Genomic DNA, 23372 nt, shown 5'->3' with positions numbered 1-23372 from the left:
ATGAGATGAATCATTTTGGATATAATGGATATTTTTAAAATAGGCAATCTCTCCTGTACAGAGTGGAGCATAAAACCATGTGAGGGTGTTTGGGAGAGTCAACTTGCAGGAGGTGATACCCATCAACCTTTATTTTCTGAGCCTTTTAGCTGCAGTCGTAATTAATTTGTCCTCAGATACCTTAACTCAGCATTTGTGCCTTTTAGGTAACCTGCATAATTGACTGAAAACGTGCAAGAAAAGTGTCAACAGCAAAGTTTGCAGCTCACAGAGCCAAAATCTGGAAGAGCCTACAAAGACCATAACATTTGTCTTTGAAATGCACAGGGAAATGTAGGGCAGAGAGGATTTTTTTTTTTTAATTTTATAGAACATGTATCTCCTTTTTGCCCAATTTGTAACACTGAGGAGAAGATGAACCTTGGGCAGACCTTGGATATGGATTTACTCATGGAGCTGGTGTCTGTGGAGCACTTGTTGGCCTGAACAGCCATACCCCCTTTTTTTGGCTGTGCCTCTTCAGTCTCCTGGAGAAAGAGGACAAGATCTCTCCTCTTGAGAGACCCCACCTGAACCTCTGGGACCTCCAACACAAGAGAGATGCTGACCACTTGAAACAAGTCCAGAGGAGGCCGCTAAGCTGATCAAAGGGCTGGAGAACCTCTGCTCTGGAGCCAGGCTGGGAGAGCTGCGGGTGTTCAGCCTGGGGAAGAGAAGGCTCCAGAGAGAGCTTAGAGCCCCTTCCAGTGCCTAAAGGGGCTCCAAGAGAGCTAGAGAGGGACTTGGGACAAGGGATGGAGTGACAGGACAAGGGGGAATGGCCTTGAGCTGAAGGAGGGTGGGTTTAGATTACATATTAGCAGGAAATTCCTTCCTACAAGAGTGGTGAGGCACTGCAAGAGGTTGAGCAGAGAAGTTGTGAATGCTCCATCTGTGGAGGTGCTCAGGGTCAGGCTGGACTGGGCTTTGGTTAGCCTGGTCTAGGTGCCCTGCCCCTGGCAGGAGGTTGGAACCAGATGGTTTGTAAGGTCTCTTCCAGCCCAAACCCTTCTATGATTTTATGATTCCAGCCTCAGTGACCTCTGTAAGAAATTGTGACTCCCTTCCTGTCTTGCACCAAACCCATGAACTCCATTTGTAATGAGGACTGAGTTGTGTCCAGACTCTGCACAGGGTACAGCAGCTTCAGCCGTTTCTAAACAGAGGATTGGCAGCGTAGCCGTGAGTTGTAAGAAGATGCTGTGTATTTCCCTTGTTCCTTTGTCTTTTTCCTTTCAGTTAGATATTCTTTTTTAAATTGTCAAGAATAAATAGTGCACCTAAATTAATCACTCTGTTGATAGCTGCAGATCAGACTCTGCAATCAGTGTTTTATTTAAGTAAAATAATTGAGCAGCAATTGATAATACATGACAGCTTAAGATTACTCTAATTGCTTGGCTTCCCAGAACACTCCTAAAAAGAAAATGAATTCCTCCATTGTATTTTTTTTCTGGCTGCATGACCCTCATGGAAATAAATCCAGAGTGGAGAATTAATAGTGCTGCAAACAAAGTGTAGAAAGTGTTGAAGTTTTTGTCATAATCTTTGCACGGTTTCTATTTTTGAAGATAACATACCACCTGCAATAAACTGCCTTTCCTGGGGCTGGTATCAGTCAGGGTGATAGATTACAACTACTTCCCTCACTGCTGCTATTAGTTTATACATTGCAGCCTGGGGCAGGAAACAGGAGATGCTAAAGGAAAAGTCAGCATGGAACAAACTGAGTTTGGAGTTTGCTGACAGATTTCCATATCTTTGGTGACTTGGTACTCAGGAGACTTTCTTCTGAGCAGCTGCAAAAAAGTGGAGCTGTAAATACTAAATGAATTTTATTTTCTTATTTTAAAAAGACTAAGTGTCCCCAACAAGCATTTTCATTGGATATAAAAAAATAATAACTTTTTTTTTCCATAGGTTGCTGTAAGAACTCGTATATATCACTTTTTGCAGTTAAGACCAATGGCTCCTTGGAGCTGTTGGAGAGCAGAATAAATGTGCAATACAGACAAATAGTTCCTGTTGGACAGGTACCTACCACATGAAATACTCCATGACAATTGCATCAAATCACTGTGGTTACTACCCAGCTCTTGCAGAAAGAAAAGAGATCTGTTGCTCATGAAAGCCTTTTCTTGGACAAGGCTGTGGATTATTGTTGGGGGACAATTCTGCTCTGGTTTGCATGGCTTTTATGTTTACCTTTTGTACTGTATTTAATTTTTGCTTTTGGGGTGTCAGGCCAGCAAATTTCACAAACCCGCAGCTACAATCTCTATTTGAAATACAAATGGATATCCTCTACTGGGAGAACCTTCATCTTCACTGACTATTTTTATTCCTGGTCTAAAAAGGCCGCAATGTCAGGCATTTCATTATGTCTGTTCATTTTGGGTCCTTCATGTAATTACTTTTGTGCCATTTGATTAGCCTCTATACATATGTGAATTAACTCTGAAGGAACTCCTTAATTCAACTCCAGGGAGCTGGGAAAGGTGAGAAAGGCAGAAAATCCCACAAAAACCTTTCTATCATATCAGAAAACAGAAGCAATATTTCTGATCCGTGAGTCTTTCATATCCAGCCTAAGGGTTTGTTGGAAAAGTAAGGATATTAATCTTCCTTTAGTGGTAAAGTAGATAGAAACTTGGCTGTAGGATAGCAAAAGTTTGGATTCATACTGTGAGTACAGAAACTTTCTTCTGCAACCATGAGAAAATAAATCATAGAATCATAAGACTGGTTTGGGTTGGGACCTCAAAAATCTCCCAGTTCCAACCCCACTGCCATGGATCAGGTTGCTCATGGTTATTGCTTCCAAATATGCATTGTAACATGCCAGAGTCTTGTTCCAGCTGTGCTAACAAGGTACAGGAACATCAGGCATTCAGTAAAGAGAAATAAAATTGCAGCACATTCCCATTTGGAGAGCAGAGCTGATGTTCACTCTGGAGAGTAATGAAGTCACTTCCCTCTTCGTTTCCTTAGTTTGTGGATCTCCCTTTCTCTTTCACTCTTTGTTGACTTTATGAGTGTCTGGTGGAAGAGGAGAGTGGTGGGGATGAAGGAAGGGCAGGACACTGCAAAATAAGTAAATTCACATGCTCTTCTCCATTGTGGGTGAAGTTTGAAACATTCTCCATTTGCTCTGCACCTGGAATTTGTAGCTTAATCCTTTTGTTTTCCACACCCCTCTCACCCTCTTCTCCAGACTTGTGAAGCCTCACCTGGAGCACTGATTCAGCTCTGGAGTGTCCAAGGCCAGGTTTTGTAGGGCTTGGAGCAGCCTGGTCCAGTGGAAGGTGTCCCTGCACGTGGCAGAGGTTGGAACTGGGTGATCTTTAAGGTCCCTTCAAACCCAAGGTATTCTGTGACTTTATGATTCTGATTTCATGATGACACAACTGTTGCATCTCAGTTTTCTGATCTGACCCATTCCTGCTCTCATCACTCCTGCTCTCCCTGATATCAAAACTTTTAAACTTTCACAGCATTAACTTGAAGACAAAATGCAAAATGGAATCAACAAAGCTTTTTTTTTTTTCCTTTGGTTAAAACTAAGCAAGGCAAATAATTTTTTTCTTTTTTTTTAGTTTTTGTTTACTTGCCTGCTATCAGATCGTATCAGTGTTCATGCTTATTTTACATCAGAGTGTTTAGCCAAGAAAAAGAAGCCTGAGATTTAAGGTCTGTTTTCTGCTCTGTAGACAGAAATAGGCTATGTTTATATCTCTGCAATCTGCTAAGCCTCAATTGTTCATTTAACACCTGGTGTATGTTCAGGGCAAGTTAATCTTAAAATTATTAGTGCCTGTCTGTATACTGTGGCTGTTTATACAGGTGGGAGTGTTTGTGGTACATGAGAATACATGTTTTCGTGTGCCTATATAAATACCCACATGTACATATGTATGGGAATTCACATACCTTTACAAACTGGTGAATTTAAATTAAATTTAGGGTATTAATTAATTTGAAGATCAGAATCAAAGTCAGTAAAAAGAATGCTTTATGTGCTCTTTGATGCTTTATTATATTTCCCAAATATAAAGTGAGGATATCTACACAAAAGCAGAACTATTGATGATGTCCTCCATTAACACATCTCCTATTTCCAGATCCAAAGGGTTCTTAAAAGGGCAAACTACCTCCTGCTGTGTTTGTGTTATTGTATTGCCCTTAGACAACCCTGATAAAGGGGGATGACTTTAAACCAGTAGAAGGCACATTTAGATTAGCTATCTGGAAGAAATTCTTCCCTGTGAGGGTGGTGAGGCCCTGGCACAGGTTGCCCAGAAAAGCTGTGGCTGCCCCATCCCTGGAAGTGTCCAAAGCCAGATTAGATGGGGCTTGGAACAACCTGGGATAGCTGAGAGTGTCCCTGCCCGTGGAAGGGGTTGGAATGAGATGATCTTCAAGGTCCCTTCAACTCCAACCATTCTGTGATTTCATTCTGATCCTGATTCCATGATGATGCACCTGGCAGGATTTGTGATCCTGTGGGGGATCCACTTGAAGAACTGCAGCCCCTGGGAAGGACCCAGGTTAGAGGGGTTTGAGGGGGACTGTCTGCCTCGAGAGGGACCCCACCATGGAGCTGGGGAAGAGTGTGAGGAGTAAGAAATGTGTGACAAACTGGCCACAGCCCCAATTCCTTATTCCTCTGTGCCACAGCAGCGGAGGAGGGGGAGAACATGAAAATGAAGTCCAGGAAGAAGGGAAGGTTGGAGAGAAGTGTTTTAAGATTTGATATTATTTTTCACTACCCTACTCTGATTTTGATTGGTAACAAATGAAACTGATTTACCCTAATCAAGTCCATTTTGCCTGTGACAGTAACTGATGGCTGATCTCTCCCTGTCCTTACCTCACCCCAAGAGCCTTTTGTTGTATTTCCTCTCCCCTGTCCAGCTGAGGAGGGGAGTGACGGAGCAGCTTCGGTGGGCATGTGACATCCAGCCAGGGGCAGAATGAATAAAACACCAGCTGGCAGCTGGCAGGATCTCTGTACTCATCCTTCTTGAGGGGCTCTCTGTGGTGGCCTCGCTCTCTCGGATGAGCTCAAGGCATCTTAGCTCCCACAGCCTCTCCATTTGGATTTGGTGGACAGGAACCCCCTTCCTGTTGTGTTTCCTGAGCTGGTGTCCCCAGGTAGGTTCTGGACTGGCATCCCAAAGCTCAGCATGACTACTTTAATTATGCAGCATGGTTCTACACTCCCTGAGATGACACAGACCTCTAGGACAGCAAAAGAGAGAGGAAATGTGCACAGGCAAGAGAGAGAGAGAAACTCCACACTCTGGCTGTTGTTGAGTCCCAGAGGAGATCTAACTCAGTCTGTAATTGCTGTTCTGGATGGCTTCTGCCCTCAAAACAATTTTCTGCTGGTCTGTTGTTGCTTAGGCTGAATCAGGTTGATTTATTGAATGTCATTTTTTTCTCCCCAGCCGTAGACAAGAGAAAAATATTTGTTGAAAGGCTGTTGCAGCAAGATTTAGTTTCTGCCTATCTCGCATCAGAAGCTTGCTCATGTTTTATATTATTTTTTCCTTTTCCTTTCCTTCCCCTGCCCGTCAGAAAGGAATGAGGACAGACAAACACCATGCTCTGATTTGTTTTTCCATGTCCATACATGGTGGACCACAGGGTGGGAGATGCCCCATGGCTATTGCAGACAGGACAACACAAGGAACATCTCAGCATCTCTTTGGTAAAACATGACAGGCACTACAAAAGGTTGTTGGTTGATTTTTTTTCTCTTGTTTCTTTATTTTTTTCCCCAAAGATAACAAGCACAAGGGGTTTGTTTTGCTTTATTGTGTTTTGGAGTGCTTCCATGTGCAGAAATGCACACATGGGCCTTCTAGGACATCTTTCAGGATCTCCTTGGGGTTTATTTTACAACTCTCCTGGCTGCTTGCTGCAGAATAAATGATGGGTCAGAATGTGACCTCGTTTGTAAAAATTCAGCAGCTCCTGAATATTGAGGCAGCAATTAATTTAAATGCTAATTTATAGTCCTTTAAAAAATGGATGGCTGGTTTGTGAGTAAACACAAAAGCACATGTGCTAAATAGGATAGACCACTGATACTTTTGATCCCATTTTTATACAAACCCAAGGCAAACATTCCTAGAAATGAGTGCTCCTTCCCTTGAGGACCTGAGCTGTCACTGATAGAGGAGGCTGGGATCTGTCTCCATGTGAGAGAGGAATTATTGACTACACAGATTCGTTCTGTGTCCTTCTGAGGAGAACATGTTCCCCTCTCTGGTTTATTTAACACCATCCCCGTGTCTGGAATACAGCAGTGTCCTTAGGATATCATTAAAGGCAGGGTAATGTTGGAAGTTTTCAGTGTGAATAAATCTTCATCCCACAAAGCATGAGAGTGGAAGAGAGAAGAGGTTTGTTTATCTTCTGTCTTGGAAATACTTCAGTAATGCTCATTCTGTGGGGAAATGGGCTGCTGGGATTTATTGTTCCCACATTGGTGACAATGTCTGGGGTTTATAACCTGACTTGCTCACAAATTAATTTCAAAATTGTTGAAATCTTTATCTTGTTAAATCAAGAAATGGGAAATTGAAATTTCTGGTTTATCTGCAAAATCATATTTCCAACCATTTTTGTGTCAGGTTTGGATTTTTTTTTTTCCCCGAAATCTCAGTACTATGCAGTGACATTATTCACTTATTGAGTCAGGTTAAGTGACTCCAATAGTCCTGCCATTTTAACTTAGTACTTTCTGTTAAGAACTTCCCAAACTAATTTTCCCTGGTGAGAGTTAATCCTCTGGAACTTAAGGGCCTCATTCTTTTGTATCTCTGCTTCTCTCCTCTATCACTTCTCTGCTTTTTTGTCCATCTTTAGCTATTGCCATTTCATTTTACTGTTGACTAGTTTAATTCTTTTTGTTCCAGAATGGGTGATATTAAATCCTGTCTACTAATCAGAACAATGGATTTCTTCTTTTTGGGTAGGAAAAAAAAAAAAAAAAAAAAGAGAGAAAAGAGAATTTATATGAAACAGTTTAAACCTGTCTCCCCCTTGCTGCAGAATATAGTGAATGAATTGTTGCCAAAAAGGAAAGACTGGTGTTAATTAAAACCCAGGGAGCCCCAGCCTAGTTAGCTGGCAGGGAGACAGAATTTTGGGAATGGTGGTGGCTGCTGCACTCCTGGGTTCTGTGGAGTCAGAGATTTATGAGGAGCTGTATTTCATTGTGAATTCTGCAAGGTGTGTGCAAACATGGGGAACCAAAGGCAATCTGATTTTCCTAACAAACTCTAATGTCTGGCAAGTTCAGAGGTACTTGTGGATGGAGCAGACCTGGCAAGGAAGCAGCAGGAGTGTAGCTCCAAGGTATATTCCATTATGGAAGGTCTTTATTTCTGGATATTTCTCTTTCTTCTATTTCTTCCTTTGTTTTCCTTACATATATCAAGGGCTTTGAAACTTCACATTGCCAGGTTAAATTATTCAACAGATTTCTTGCTTCAGGTCAGATTGTTTTTATGCTCTGTGCTTTATAACTCACCCCTGTTTGTTTTTCCTCAAGTGCAGTAGTCGCAGCTTTTCCTTCCTCACAACTCAGCGCTGGCTCTCACTGATGCATATTTGCTAAACAGTAATTTTAAGTGTTATTGCAACATTATGGAAAGGATCTATACTCTGCAGCTGCAGATGGTTGCTTTCAAGTACCTGAATACAAATGGCAAAGCTGAACTAGCACCGTTCGCACACAACATTGAATTTTCTTTCTCATTCTTCTCTGCCTCACCCAGTATCTGGGGATCAGGACATAGACAGCCCAACTCCTCATGGCTAAATTAGCTGGGAAAGGTGCTCTAAGAAGTCAATGTATCATCTTTTTTATTCCAGTGGAAATGCTTGGTGTGGGTGGGGGCACGTGTAATTCAATATATTGCAATAATCTGTCTAACCAAATGTACGTGCAAAAACATATTTGTGAGTTTTAAGCCACCTTCACTTAAAGTGCTGAAAAAGAAGCACAACAAAATAAAGCAGATTGAAGTGTAGAAAGAATTGTGTTTATATTGCAAGGAACAGACACAGAAAATTATGTCAGTGACAATTTAGCCAAGAGAGACAAATTAGCATTCTGGGCTTTTTTAGTATTATTATTATTTTTTTGTCTCTATTTTCCTTAATCATCTTTTTCAAAGCAGTTAAATTGAGAGCAGTGCAAGACAATAAAGTTAATTCTCTGTTCTTCACATTTTGCTAAACTTTAACATTCTCCCTTAAAATATTTTTACAAAAAGCTCAGAAAACTTCCCATAAAAAAAACCAAACAAACAAACAAACAAAAAAAACTCCACTAATTTCTCCTCATTTCCCAGTAATGATTTACTAACAAACTGCTCAAGTACAGTCTCAAATTACTTAAACTTCATTGTTTTGCAAAATATTCTGCACTACTTACAAGTTAGGAATAATACCATCCATAATTAAAGCTTCATTATGCTTGACAAATGAAGGAATGAAGTACATTTTGTGGTGCATTACCCGGTCTTTGGTTGGGGGAGTGTTTTTTGCTTTATTATGAGTTCTCACAGCTTTTTCAATCTTTTGCTTTTCCTCCATCTTCAGTTATTCAACAATTTGGTCTATTCTAGCACTCACAGTGGGACTCCCAGACCTCATTTTAAATTGATGCAGTTCTATTGCATTACGTGTTGTAGTGTTATGCCAGTTATATTCTCATAGCAAACTTCAGTAGGAGGACATGGATTCATTCTGCACCATTTTCTAAATTTGTTAGTAGGGAAATGGAGCTCTTTAAAAAGCATGGTGGAGGCAATTGGATCTTTTGGGATGAGCATGAAATCCCAGAGCGGGCCAGGCTAGAAGGGACCACAGTGAGGCCATCTGGTCCCACCTCCCTGCTCCAGCCATCCCAGAGCACAGGCACAGGATTGTGTCCAGACAGTTCTGAAACCTCTCATTACCCTGCTCTGATTTTGTTAGTAATAAATTCAATTAATATCTGTCTGTTTTGCCCATGATGATATTTGGAGGGTGAGGTCTCCTGGTCCATATCTCAACTTATGAACCCTTCATTACATTTTCAGTCCCCTATTTACCTACAGGGGGGAGTGGTAGAGCAGATTTGGTGGGTGCCTGTCATCCAGCCATGCTCAAACAATACACAGGGTTCCATGGACTTACAGTTTGCCAGACAGTCTGTGGAATCTCCATCCTTGGAGGCACACAAAACCATGCCCTGAGCACCCTACTTTAGTTGTCTGCTCTGAGAAGGGCTGTTGGGCTAAATAATTTCCAAAGGTTCCTACCCATTTCAATGTTTCTGTGATTCTCTGACTTGTAAGGCTGAAAAAAAAAATATGCACCCTTTTTTAGTGTCTTTTTTTCTGCACTGGTAATGCTGCCTTACTGGCAGTGCATTTAGCAGTGTCTATATTATTATGTCTATTATTGCTAAATTAATTCTTTTTAGAGGAGACAGTGTCATATGATGTCAACATATGCTCACATTTGCTCTTTTATATGGTAAGTGTTCAGAAATTATGGAAACAAACTCAGGGGTTATTTGCTGTGTTTTCACAGAGAAGATTTCAGAGCTGAATGCAGTTACTTTTTTTTTTTTTTTTATAAACTACTTGAAAACATATAAATGAATCTGTTCATCAAACAGCTCTTTCCTTATTGCACTACCAATAAGGTAATTTCAAATTCAGGGAGTTTTTGATTGTATCCATCAGTTTATGAATAGCATCAGATGGATGCTGTGCTGAGAGATGGCCTTTTTCTGTGTAGGAGAAAACAGTCTGGGAGGAATGGCCTGCATCACCAATAACTTTTTAAGAAAGAGAAGGGTTTTCCACTGTTGTTTTTCTTGTTGCTTTTCCTTAGTCCTCCACAATTCTGAAAAGCAAGCATACAATCTGATCATTCCACTTGCTCCTCTCACAAAGCTTGAGTCAGCTGCCTGGCTTAGATCCAGCAGACCATAGCTGGATCTAATTCCATGAGGGAATTTTTTACTATGGGAGCATTATAACTTTTCCTTTCACATCTATGCTGCTGGAGATTCCTGGGTTTGTGTTTTTCTTTGCCAAGCTGGACTGTGGAACGTGCCTTTTGTACTTGGATATTCCCCATTCCTGGGTAATGTTAGGATTTCTGTCTTTTCAGAGTGACATGTTGGATGTGAACCAGATCATCAAAGACCTGGCCTCCATGGTGCACGAGCAAGGAGACACAATAGGTAAGTGTCACATGAAAATTATGGGCTTTATTTCCCTCTTCCAGCATTCCAACATGGTCTTGTCCCTCATGAGCAGCCCTTTGCTGATGCTGTGATCATTTTCACTGTGTTTTGAGCATTTTGTACATCCAGAGATGGTTGGATCTGACAAGCTGCCCTGTGCAATAAGGTTCTTATGTTATGGACAGTTTGCTGGTATATTTAGCATAAAATAGAATTCACAGGGAGATTAATCCATTCCTTTTTGACTGCAAAAAAGGAAGCTGGAGAACATATAACTTTAACTGGAAAGGGATCCAATTCTTCCTTTCTACCTGGAACTGCAATTAAAAAAACAATAGTAGTGGCAATTGTTATGATGGTCATTGATAAAATTAGAGAAAATTAAGCAGATTTTTGTTTCCAAACAGAATTTTCATTCCACATAGCAGGGTGTGTCTAACTAAATTTACAGAAGCCTGGCATCAAGATGTGCTCATATAAAGTCTGAAGTTTCTGCCCATTAGTTGATCTGCTCTTGTTCTGCAGCTACCAATGACTAGGAAAAAATTGGGTGGAGAAAACTGGGAAAAGAGATGAGAGAAACTCCCAGTCCTATCTTTAGGAGCAGCCCATCACTGGGAGCCACCACTTCTTGAACAGACGGAGAAGACACTTTATATCAGCTCTCTCTGACCTTTGTCACTGCTCTTTTCTGATGATGTCAAGAGAAATCAGACTTTTTTCCTCTATCTCTTGTTTTTTTGTAAGCACAATAATAATATGTGGTACTTCTGAAACAGCTGCCCACTTCCAAAATTGGGAGCTAACTGTCCTAAAGGCTGCTTGAGGGACCTAAACTGCAGAGCAGCAGGATTTGTGGAGATATTTCTCACCTAAAGGCTCAGCTGGAATTCTCACTGGTGCTCTTGGGAGCCGGAACAAGTCCTGAGACAGCCATATGCAGATTTTAACAGCAGAAACTCTTCTCTGCTGCTTATTAATCACTCTGGATTTCTTTGCCAAGTTCATATCTCAGCATAAGATACTTCCTTTCACACTGAAATGAGTGATCTACACCCCATTGAGAAACACCACTCAGGTTCACAGGGCCAGCAAAAAAATGTCAAAATTATATTTAAAATCAGTTTTTAAGTATATTTTCTTTTTTTCTACTTATTTTCTTTCCTTTTTTTTTTTTTTTTTCCTCTTGATGCTGTTTTGAAATCTTATTTTCTTGCATGGATAACTTTGGAGCCTGATTCATCTCTAAAAGCACATCAGATGCTAATGCCTTGAGGGACATGACAACATACATCAACTAGCTTCAAGATCCTCACAACTCCTTTTCTTAAGGCAATATTTATTACTTTGAGACTTTACCCATGCATAGAAGCCATCCCAGTATTAACTTCCCTGTGAGGAGCTGTTAGATTAAGTAGGACATTTTGTCTTTGAGCCAGCATAAGGTTTTTGTGGCTTTTTTTGTTGTTGTTCCTCTTACACTCCAGCAGATTTTTAACAGTTTTTTTAAGGATTATCTTTTAATCCTGACAGGCAATCGAGGTGTCTTCCCAGCCAATTGCTGAAGGGTCCCACTGTTTATCTTGTGACATTCATATTACACAAAAGTAAGGGAGATAAAGAATCAGGAGGCAAGAGATGTTGAAACCCCCACAGTGAACATTCCATGATGACAAGAGACAGCTCTCTTGGCGCTTGTTTTATTTTTTTCAGTCCATTCCTCTGACATGCATGGAATGAAAGCTCTTGTGTGTGCTTGTCTGGAAAACTCAGGGAAAATACAAAACCAGGGAATATGAGATGAGCCCCTCAGCAAAATGATCCCAGGTGATCTTTGGATCACCTGAGCTGGGGAGAATTATGGGGAGAGTTTGTCTGGTCTGTGCATGGCACAGGCAGAGTAACCTTTGCTTCTTACAAAAATCTAAAAGGAGTTTTTCTGGCATGTGGGCCAGTTCCTTAATGAACACTCTGATAACACTCCCTAGGGGAGAGAGCAATTTCTGTCATTCAGGGAAGAAATAGAATGCAGACTTGGGAGAGGATTATCTCTGTTATTTTGTGTCTTCTGCAAACAAACTCTGTGGCCAAGTTCCTGGTCATGGCATCTCTTTGATACAAATATTTAATTATAAATCACCATCAGTGAGCCCAAGCCGTTGAAACCAAAATAAGCTAATGGCCTGGGTTAGCTGAGAATCAGCAGTGTCTTCCCAACACAATCCTGCAGGAGCTCTTGGCAAATTCATCCCGGTGCAGCTTCATCAAATGGGCTGCTGGTGAGGGGAAGGAGGGCAAGCAGGAGGACACTAACAGGAGAAAACAATAATTGGCTGAAGAATTGGTGTTGGTGGCATGGTTTGGGGTTCAATGGAAACCTGTGTGGGGATTTGCAGCTGCTTTGGAGAGATGGGATCCACCACAGAAGGAGAATTTTAGTAATGATGGGAGAGGGACGGTGTGACCAGCAGTCCTGTGGGAGCAGAGGACAGGATTGCTGAAAAAAGGACACAGGTGGCGTGGCAGGAAGGGTTCCCAAAGCCACCAAAATGAGGTGTGGGCAGGGTCACCTTCAGACCTGGAAGTGAGCAGGGAGATGCCGACCAGGCACCACCATCATGGACAAAAATCCCAAATCCTTTAAGGGAGCTGAGCACTCTGGGGTGCTAAATGCACAAATTATCAGGGATAAACCTGAGGTGTTAAGAGATCTGTGTGAAGTTGCAGGGCTACAGTTTTACTGGGATCATGGAGATGTGGTGGGTTGGCCCCTTGATGAAGTGTTGCCTTGGAGGGATGCAGGCTCTTTTAGGAAGGGCAGGGTAGGAAAATGAGGAGGAAGAGTTACCCTTTACAGAGAGAGCAGCTGCAGTGCATGGGATGCTGCCTGGGGATGGATGAGAAGCTGATGGAAAGATCATGGGTCAGGATTAAAAGGAGAACAGGCAAAGAGGTTGAGGCCCTCTACAGACAGCGAGGAACAGCCTCACCTTTGCAGACTCTGGTCCTCACAGGGGATTTCAACCACCCCAATATCAACTGGAAGGACAACACAGCAGGGTATAAATATTCCAGGAGGTTCTGACATGTATTGAGGACAGCTTTAGGGATCTGATGTACAAATGGCAAAATCTTCAGATGGCCAGCAGAGGTTCATCTCCAATAAATTTTACTGTCCTGGCAGCAGAAGGATTCTGAAGCCAAAGCATGCAAGGATTCAACGCTTGGCACTGTGAGAAGTAAATTCTGTTGGAGGTGGTTGCGACAGCAACAATCACTCCTTTCCATACTCGTAGATGGCCACTCAGCTGAGCTGTAAGTTCCCCAAAAGTCTGAAACATTCCCAGTATTTCACACTGAGCATCTCTATTTTATATGTGCAAGCTTGTACTTTGATTGGTGGTACTGTGATATGCATGCAGACTTCCATGGAATCAGTTTTGTGACTGTTGTTAGGGAGAAGAGAATCCTTAAATCCTCACTTCCTCTGAAGAAAGTGTCAACAACACAGCTGCCAATATTTGTATTGGAACCTGATAAAAGCAAGTGCAAGTTTGTCCAATTTGTAGGCTTCTGTTTGTCTTGTAAGTGAGAAGAGAGTTGACCTGAATAGGAGTTAGTGCTCTTTTTTTTTTTTTTTTTTGCCCACGGCAAAAGGAAATTATCTGTGTTTTAGAAAAGCTGTTTGTCCATGCTACCTGTATATGCAACCTTAATAGTTATGCCAGAATAACACTCAAAAACTACAGCCCTTATCTAAACTGCTCTAATTCAACTTCCACCACTTCTATCACTGTTTACAGCTCCATTGCATTTCACAAAGCCACAAGGAAAGACCCACATTGTTCTGAAAACATTTTACACTTTTGAAAGCATCACATTTCTGACTCTTTTGAGCAGTTTTGGAACCAAGCTTTGTGTATCTGTAGCCTTCCCTAAAATGGGAAAAGATCCCAAGCTCACACAGGGGCCACCTATTTTAATATAGCAAGAGCAGCAACACAGGAAAGAATTTACCAGTTCTCTACCTCTTTGTCCAGAAGGAATGTACACAAATCTATCTTTGCACAGCAAATCTCACTGGCTAAAAGAATCATGGAAAATTTGGGTTGGAAGGGACGTTAAAGATCGACCACTTCCAACCCCCTGCCATGGGCAGGAAAACCTTCCACTATCCCAGGTTGCTCCAAGCCACATCCAGCCTGGCCTTGGACAATTCCAGGGATGGGGCTGCTTTGGAAAACCACAGCTTTTCTGGGAAACTTGTGCCAGGGCCTCACCACCCTCACAGGGAAGAATTTCTTCCTACTAAACCTACTGTATTTTTGTTTTAATCCATTCTCTCCTGTCCTGTCACTCCAGGCTATTGTAAATAATCTCTCTCAATCTTTCTTGCAGGCTCCTTTCAGGCATTTGAAGGCCACAATTAGGTCACCAAAACCCTTCTCTTTTCCAGTTGGAACAGTTTGAATTGTCTCAGCCTTTCCTCTTAGGAGAGGTGCTCCATCCCTCTAATTAACTTGGTGGTCTCCTCAGAACAGATCAATGTCCTACTGTGTCAGGACTCAGACTCTGTTTTTAGACCAGTACTTATCCAGACTTAGATGTTGGTGCTACTTGGCTTTCACTTCACTTCACTTCACGTCACTTGACTCTTGAAGTCTGGACTTTATATGTCTAAAAATAACTGGGTGAAAAAAATTCTTAAGTGATCTAAAGTCGATGGTCCTTCACTTAACAAACATCTCTGCCTGGTATCTGTCAGGCTGGAGCACAGAGACCTGGAAAAAGAATTAAACACATGGCAGCTGTTGCTTTCCTTCAGTCAAGAGGATCTTCTTGATGGGCCAGTGTGTTCAGTCCTTGAGTGATGCTGCCATTCACAGAAGTGCCACATTGTCACTTATTACCTAGTGATGGTAACAATGGCAATGAACTTCCTTCAAAGGAAAAAGTGTTTGCATGAATGCAAATGGGTTGCTTATTTTGGAAGCTTTGGAATGTGGGGAGGGTTTTTCAGTTTGGGGTTTGCTTTTTTTGTGTGTGTGTGGTTTTTTGTGGGTTTTTTTTTGTTTTGTTTTTGTTTTTTTGTTTTGTTTTGTTTTGTTTGTTTGTTTGGGTTTTTTTTGTTTGTTTTTTTTTTTTTTGTTTTTGTTTTTTTTTTTTTTTTTTTTTTTTTTTTTCCTGTGAAATCAAGTCCACTTTTTTTGCCTTTCTGACCATTAGGCTGGTTTGACACGTAAACACTGTCAAGGGGGCCCATCAGCATGTCCTCCTCCAGTCTGGCTGCCTGGATGGCACAGCCAGGAGTCTGTTGTCAGACTGCAAACTGAGCAGGGAAATCATTCAACTGGAGCCTTAACTAAACCCTCCTGAGTTATGTGCCTCAGCTGGGACATCTGCAGAAAATGAACACATCTCGAGAACAGTCCCCAAATACCTGAATGCAACAGCTTTAATATCTCTGATCAGCTGAATGTGGCCTGCAAAGTCTCTCCTTTGGTTAAGATCCCTAAGTGATCTCAGAGGAAGCTGTTACGGGAATGTGCACATTTATGTTCTTATTGGTTCCTGATGGATTGGGAAATATTCTCTTGGCTGTGCTGCTTTCAGCCACTTGATAAGACCCAGAGTAACGTGTCAGTACAGAGCACAGCCCATGAAGGAAGGGTACACTGGGATGTTCCTGAACCTATTCCACTTCCCACCTCTTTGTCCACCTTCAGTTTATGCCCTGTCATCAGCTAAGTCTAACAAAGCTTTATTGCAAACCACCCCAGCTGCTGAAATTGTATGGTTTTATTATCCTTATGGTGTTATTATCCCTAATTACCTTGTAGGCAACAATTTGAAGGACATGGGCAGTGGGTCACTGGCACAGGTTGTCCAGAGAAGCTGCGGCTGCCCGACCCCTGGAGGTGTTCAAGGCCAGGTTGGATGGGTCTCTGATCAACCTGATCTAGTGGAAGGTGTCCCATGGCAGAGGGTTAGAAAGAGATGATCTTTAAGGTATCTTCTAAGCCAAATCATTCTGTGATTCTGTGGTGTGTTTTATACCACTCACCTGTCCCTGTTTATCTGGACTGCAGCAGTGGTGGCCTCCACTGACAGCTCTCTGGGCAGGGCTGGACACCCTCAGTCTCATGTGAGGCACTGCTTGGTGACCTCTGCTGTGGCGAAGTTGTTGGAGCCACGTGTGGGCTACTGTGCTCTCTGACCGACTCATTTTACTCGAGATAACAAGCAACACAAAAATTGCATGAGCTTTTGTGTTTCTCTCCTCCTCCTGCTCTCTGTGAGTGTGATTTTTGTGCCATCCTTTGCATGGGGACTCTCACATTCAGCTCTCGTGCTGGCACTGCTGGTAAGACAGCACATGCTGGTTTACAAGGAGAAGAGTGATGGGCAACTCTACACTTGCAAATTTCCTAATGCCTAAAGATTTGTCTGCTGTGTTTATTTCTGTGTTTGACCCTCATAATGTGATTGGGGTGGTATAATTACAGTTAATGAGCCAGCTAATTTTGTACAAGAAGCAAGGCTCTTCCTTCCACGAGGTTTATTGCCACCCGTAGGATTCTTCTCACATCAATTTATCCAAAGCAGTTTTTGGGAAGTTAGAACTGCCGTGGTCTCAGTTTCTAATAAAGCTGCAATTGAGCAGTAAATGTCAGAAAGGCAGAAGCTGCTCAGGTGGGTGGTTTATTTCTGCTGGGAGGTGCAATTCTCTGCCAGACTGTTTGGGAAACATTACTTGAGCAGTTTAAGTAAATCAAACAAGCCATGTAAAGCAAAAGAGGTCAAGTAAGTAGTAAATATCAGTGACCTTGCGTGGTAGGTAAAATATATGATCTTTCCAAGACAGCAAGCAGAAATAAAATATATTTATTTCTATGAATCCACACCCCTACCAACCTTATTATTCTGGTGACAAACTCAGACTGAAACTTCCTTCATCAGCAGCAGGGCTTGATAACTCAGCTGTGTGATGGAAAGTGAGTTTTGTGTTAATTGTAGACAAAAACGGACTTCTGAAAAATGCTGGATGCAAATGAAATGAAGGGATTTATTCAAACTCTTTCAATTCACAAGCTGGATTTGGAAAAAAAAATTGATCTTTGCTTCTTTTTTTTTTTAGTTGTAAATTTAAAGAAACATATTTTTCTTTAACTTGGTTGTCTTACAGAATTAAAAAAAAAAAAACGTGTTGAGTGTAAATCACAAGGAAAAGGTTGCCCAGAGGAGTTATGGACTCCCCATCCCTGGAAGAGCTCAAGGCCAGGTTGGACAGGGCTTGGAGAAGCCTGGAACGGTGGAAGGTGTCCCCTATGGCAGGGTATTGCAACAAGATGATTTTAAGGCCCCTTCCAATTCAAACCAGTCCATGATTCTCTGATTCTGTGAAAAGAAAGGGTGTGCTACAGGCAACTATCTGGAATTTCCCATTCAAAGCTATTCAAAGTAATTTGCCCTGTAAATTACTTTCAGAGAATATTTGGGGAATAAAAAAAAAATCGGGCACACCCATTAATTACTTCACAAAAAAAAAAAAAACCTCTTGTTGAAATAACTTTTTTTTTTTTTTTTTTTTTTTTACAGAAAAAGAAGGAAATAGGGAAAAAAATTAATCAGGTCTGTTGTGATATAATATCCTCACATATTAAAGGGTTTAAAAGTAGAGCCTTGGATTGATTATCCCACATCACCTGAAAGCATCATGTGGGAATTGAGGACCCCTTGGATGGGTGACTGAGAGTGTGCAGTGGCCACTGGGTGCAGGACGTGCACCCTCAGGACACTCTTCCTATGCTGACCCTTCTCCTGTGGCAAACATCAGGAATTCGAGGCCACTTGTCTCTGTAAGAATGAACAGTAAATTGCTCTGCAGATGCCAAAGTGATAATGTCTCTGCACTCTGCCATTTAGCACGGAGCAGATCATAGGAGGTGCCTTATTCTCTGACAGGACGCGTTGTTTTCCAACAGACACGCTCAGGAAAACGCTTGAATTTTGAATTCCTGGGAGATGTATCCTGGCAGGCATGGCAAACCTCTGGCAGGGCAGTACCATTTTTCAGCACATCCATATGCAGCAGATACTTGACATTTCCAAGATGCATTTTAAGGACAGTATAAATCATTCAGGAATAAGAAGTGCTGTGAATTTATGATGGTGTTTGGCTGTTGCCCTGTAGCCACTTTTATTCATTCAGACCAAGGGGTTTGGGCTGTTGGCTGAAGAAAACCATCAGGAGGAGCTGGTTATGACATTTTAGGGTACTTTGAATACTCTTTCCAGGCCTGCCTGGAAAATGGTGCTGAACTGGTTGTTCAGTGCCTCAGTCCTTGCCTCTGAGGGTTGTGATGTGTTGTGTGGAAGGATCAGAGCTCTGCTAAAATCTGATGGGAAGGTAAGTTTTATCTTCCTTTTTTGGAAGCAATAACCACAGCTCCTGATGACTCACAGTGCTGAAAATTGTATTTTCTTGCACCAATCTAAGCCAGTGTGACCCATTTAGCCTGAATTTAACATATGAGCACAATTATTTTATAAACCCTCTTGTGTGCAGAATTTATAACTTGATGTTTACATTGAAGTTTGCAAATTACTAACCCTGAGCCATTTTAAACTTTGCTCTGGAAGAATTTCCTTCCCTTTAACATCCACAGCTCTGTCTTCACTAAGCCTGAGGGCCTTTTGTTCGTGGAATGACACTCACTTAAAACTTTCCAAGTACATGGCAATTCGAATGGGCAAAATTCATTTTCACGCTGAAAGCAATTTCCCTCCAAACTTGGCTTTTAATTAGGAAAGAAACCTCTATGCATTACCAAAATACTCTTTTTTTCTTTTTCTTCTTCTTCTTTTTATTGTGCCTCTCAGTATGCTATATTGATTATTTTTAGCCAGAAGTTGTAACGATGAAAGAGGGTTAAGCTTATTAAAGTGCTAAAAATAAAAGCATACTATGGAAACCTGAAGGGGCCCATTTTGGTTACTGCCAAGTGGGAGCATTTAAAAATTCCCATTCATGAGCTCACTTTCCTGTCTTTCAAGTGGTTTAGCTGAAATTCTGCCTTGTGAAATCTGTCCATTGTTGCTGCTGTAAAAATTCAGGTCATGTGAGTGATTCCTTGAAACATTAGGGCAAAACCCCCACTCCAGCCACTGTCAATCCAATAATTTCCCATATAAGGCTCCTGTTGATCATTAGAAGGGCTTGATCTCAGGACACAGATAAATAGCTGGAATTGAAAGATACCTCTTGGGGTCATCATTATTTCCATCTCTGTGTGATAAATGTGTCATAAAATCATAAAAAATTGAATCTAAAGCCTGGCTAGCTCTGTCACCTTCACTACTGCTATTGCAAGACTGTGTTTCAGATGAAAAATTATAAATATTTTCCTAATTCTCTGATGTGTTTGGTTGCAAACACCATCTGCTTTGGTGCAGCCCTATCCCCGAGTTTATCAAAATGTCAACTGCATCCCCTTGGGATTTTTGTTCTCAAATTGTACAATAAATTTGTCACCAGAGTCTGAAGGCAGAAAGCTGTTGTGGGATTCCATTTCTTTGAGAAATTCAGGACTCAGGGCTGGATTATCTCATCTGTTTGGGAACAAACTCACTATCCCTTCATCCCTAAGGGAAAGGAAAAGGCAGATCCCTCCAGCAGGTTTTTTCAGCCCACTGAGGACCCTGCCACCCTTGTCTCTCCATCCCCCAGTGAGGTACCTTGGCAAGGAGCCTGAAAATGGCCAGGGTGAGGCTGTGAACCACCACTCGTTCAGCAAAGATTCACTGAAATGTCTGTCAGTGACATACTCATCATTGACTTATTAACACCACTGAATTATTGCTTGTTTCTTTGTGATTTGGGCCAAACTCTCCTCCCTTTCCTTGCTTCCCTGTGTTAATCAGCAGAAATATCTGCTTAAATTGCTTTACATATTTATGCCTCATTATTGTGGGGTTTTAGAGCTGGTTTGGCGGGGCTTTTTTGTTTGTCTTAGTTTTTCCCCTGTGTCTCAGGATTACAAGTTGCTTCAAAAAATAGAATTTAAATGGGAGCTTTACTTATTACAAGGCTGGTATTGCCCCACTGGCAGAAGGAGTGAGCAGAAACAGTTCCACTGGGGCCCAAGCTCCCTCTGTGACATGCCATCAACTCATCCAGGACATGGAGCATGTCCTTCTTACCTGGGAAAGCCTGTGCTGGGAAAAACGGAGATGATGCTCTCAAAAGCTCTGCCCAAGGTGTGGTTCTCCCATTCCAGGGAGCACTAAGGGGGTGTGCACAGTGTTTAATTTTATCTAAGGAAGGCAAATCTCCTCAGGCGTCCCCGCAGGCAGAGGAAAGTGTTGGGTTCCTCTGGAGGGCCTTTGAAGGGAGCTAAATTAAGCTTCTTCTATGATTTCCTTCTTCCCAGGAGAAGTGCAGACAGATTATTCTTGTTTTAGAAGGATATATTTAATACATTTCTCCTCTGTAGCTCCTCTCTGCCTAAATGATTCATTTTCTGAGGCCAATCAGCCTTTGAGAGATGTTGAGCAGTGAAGGGTGTCTGCACTAAGATACCAAGGAACTTTATACACAACCAAGTTCTGTTGCATTGATTAGGCACTTGGAGTTCTGCTCTTTTTCTCTTTTGTTTGTGGTGGGTTTTTTTTTTTTTTCTTTGCTTTTCTAAAAATGTATTTTCTTTTGAGTTATAGTTGCATAATTGCCTTAACAGACTTTAACACTGTTTCATTTCAAAATGGCAAAATGTGAATGCAAGCACTTTACACAAATTATCTGCAAACCCTCATTTCTTTGTCCACCACAAAAGTGGTGAGATTAATTCCTGTTCTTTCCTTTAGAAACTTAAAGAATAAATTACTTGAATCTTTTGTGGCATGTCTTAATCCAACTCCTTATACTATTAATTGAAGAATTTCTGCTGGTTTTATTAAGGATTAGAGAAATCCCTGGAACTTTATTCTACCTGAGGCTGAGTTCTCCTGATCGAGTTCATGCACCCTGTGTTTTTTTTGTGCTCAAAACCACCCATTTGATCAAGAAACAGGCCAAGGGCACATCCTCTTCCACTGTGAGCAGAAATTATTGGCTGCACATCTCTTGGAGGATAAGATTTCCAAGATTTCTGCTGGAAAAACAAAACCTTTTTTGCAGGTTTTATACCATAGCTGTGTTGCTTTTTAAGCACAGCCAGGAGTCAAAGTTAATATTTGCTTTTGATGGAAGTGGGGACCTGCCAGTTGTGATGGGTAGCTGATAATCTTTCTTTTCCAGCCTCATTTTGATTCCTTCTGGTTCATCCAGGCTTCCCCCAGTGCCAAACATAGCAATGTAGGGTGAGATTCTTCTCACTTCATTGTAGATTCCAGCAATTTTTCTCCATCTGAACCATTTTACAGACCTCCACTGCAACTTGGAAATGTGGTCCAAGAGTTTGGTTTGTGGTTTGTTTAATCTGATCAACTCCTGGAGAGCAGGAGGAATTGAACACCGTGTATTTGCTCTCTGTGGTACTGTCTGGGATGATTTGATCAAGAGCAGACACCTGAGCATGATCAATACCCCGCCTTGGTCCCACGTGAACCTTATCCCTGAGCTCTAACAACAAGATCATTTCAGGTGCCATGTCCCTTCTGTAATTTAATCCAGTAAATTTGTCAGTCTTGAGACACTTTCCGTTGAATTCCCTGCCGCTCTTCCCATTGATCTCAGAAGGAATGGGTGTTGGTCCTACTTCCCAGCTGAACTACAGGTCACAAACAGGAGGCCACTCCTCTCTTTATGCCCATGAGTAAATTGCTGAATTGCTGTTGGTGTAAAACATTTTTTTTTCCGATTTGTACCCTGTAATTATCTTCTTTTAATTTGCAGATAGCATTGAAGCCAACATTGAGGCCTCTTCTTCCAACGTAGAATCAGCCAATGAGCAGTTGGCAAAAGCAAGTCAGCACCAAGTAAGTGGGACTAAAAAAACCCTACAAATGCTTTCAGTGATAGTATTTACAATAAACAAAACACCTGGCAGCTGTGAACTGCTGGGCACATGCATTTGTGCTACCTGGAAAGATGATAAAGCATATTCTAAGTAGGAACTAAACTTTTTTATATATGAAAATATATATATATATATATATATATATGTTTAGATTACCATAGCACAGACAATTTGCTTTAGAGTAGTCATTAAGAAATCTGCATATTAAACAGACATTTCCCAGTAGGAAAGTCAACAATTAGCTACTGTTGTTCTTGGAAAGACACCATAAAAAGCACATCATTTAAGTACATATGTGCTTCTGTTTCCCTATAATCAGGCAACAGAACTTTAAGAAAACAACTTGAGTTGTCAAACAACATGTTGTGGTTGGTGAATAATGGCTGTGGTGGTGGTGTTCAGCACTTTTCAAAAGCAATTTGAGGGATTTTTTTGTGAATTGTTTTTTTTTTTTTTTTTTTCTTCTTCATTGGAGCAAGAATAAAACATAAACACACACACACATATACACACACAAACATTAATCTTTTTGAAAACAGCTTGCCCAGAAAGAACTCTTTGATGGTTATAGTTAGTACTTGCTAGGGATGATGGGGGGTGGGGGAATGAACAAAGTAAAAATTGTTATCAATTGCATTGTGACTGACAGAAGAAAAACCTGCTGGTTTTCTTTTTTCCTCAAGCATAAATTGGTGATTTTCATGTGTCTGGAGTTTTGACAAAATGTAGCTGAGAGCACATGGTGTGTGCCCTGAGAGCACATGGTGCCTGTTAGTTGTCCTTGGACACAGTGAACTCTGAAGCTCTGGGGCAAACCTCCAGAGCAAAGGTGTAAGACTCACAGGCATTTTACTCTTGATGCAGTGGAGTGGTTTTAAAGTTATCTATAGCTCATTTTCTGGTGAAACACATTGTCCCAATTTTGGGTAATAAGAGTGAGTTTTGTAGAACTTTGATATTGCAGAAAATAAGCGCCGTTTTCAGCTAGATTTTGGTTTTTAATGTATATGTATTTAAGATAACATGTGTCGCCCTGCATGTAATCCTGCATT

General features: G+C 41.4%; 1 protein-coding gene across 16 annotated transcripts in view; it reads left to right on the top strand.

Annotated features, from left to right (window-relative positions):
- TSNARE1 (t-SNARE domain containing 1) overlaps positions 1-23372 on the top strand; it is a 456023-nt gene that overhangs the window by 264627 nt on the left and 168024 nt on the right. For all 16 annotated transcript variants that reach the window (XR_008430352.1, XM_053939861.1, XM_053939852.1 and 13 more), the window contains 2 exons: positions 10225-10297; positions 22197-22279. Coding sequence is in view for 15 of the 16 variants with exons in the window: in XM_053939861.1 (XP_053795836.1) it covers positions 10225-10297; positions 22197-22279 (156 nt within the window). In the remaining variant the exon portion in view is untranslated. The remainder of the gene's footprint in view (positions 1-10224; positions 10298-22196; positions 22280-23372) is intronic.

This window comes from Vidua chalybeata, chromosome 1 (genome assembly GCF_026979565.1).
Source record: "Vidua chalybeata isolate OUT-0048 chromosome 1, bVidCha1 merged haplotype, whole genome shotgun sequence".
Lineage (NCBI taxonomy): Eukaryota > Metazoa > Chordata > Aves > Passeriformes > Viduidae > Vidua > Vidua chalybeata.
This window is presented reverse-complemented; position numbering and strand designations above follow the sequence as displayed.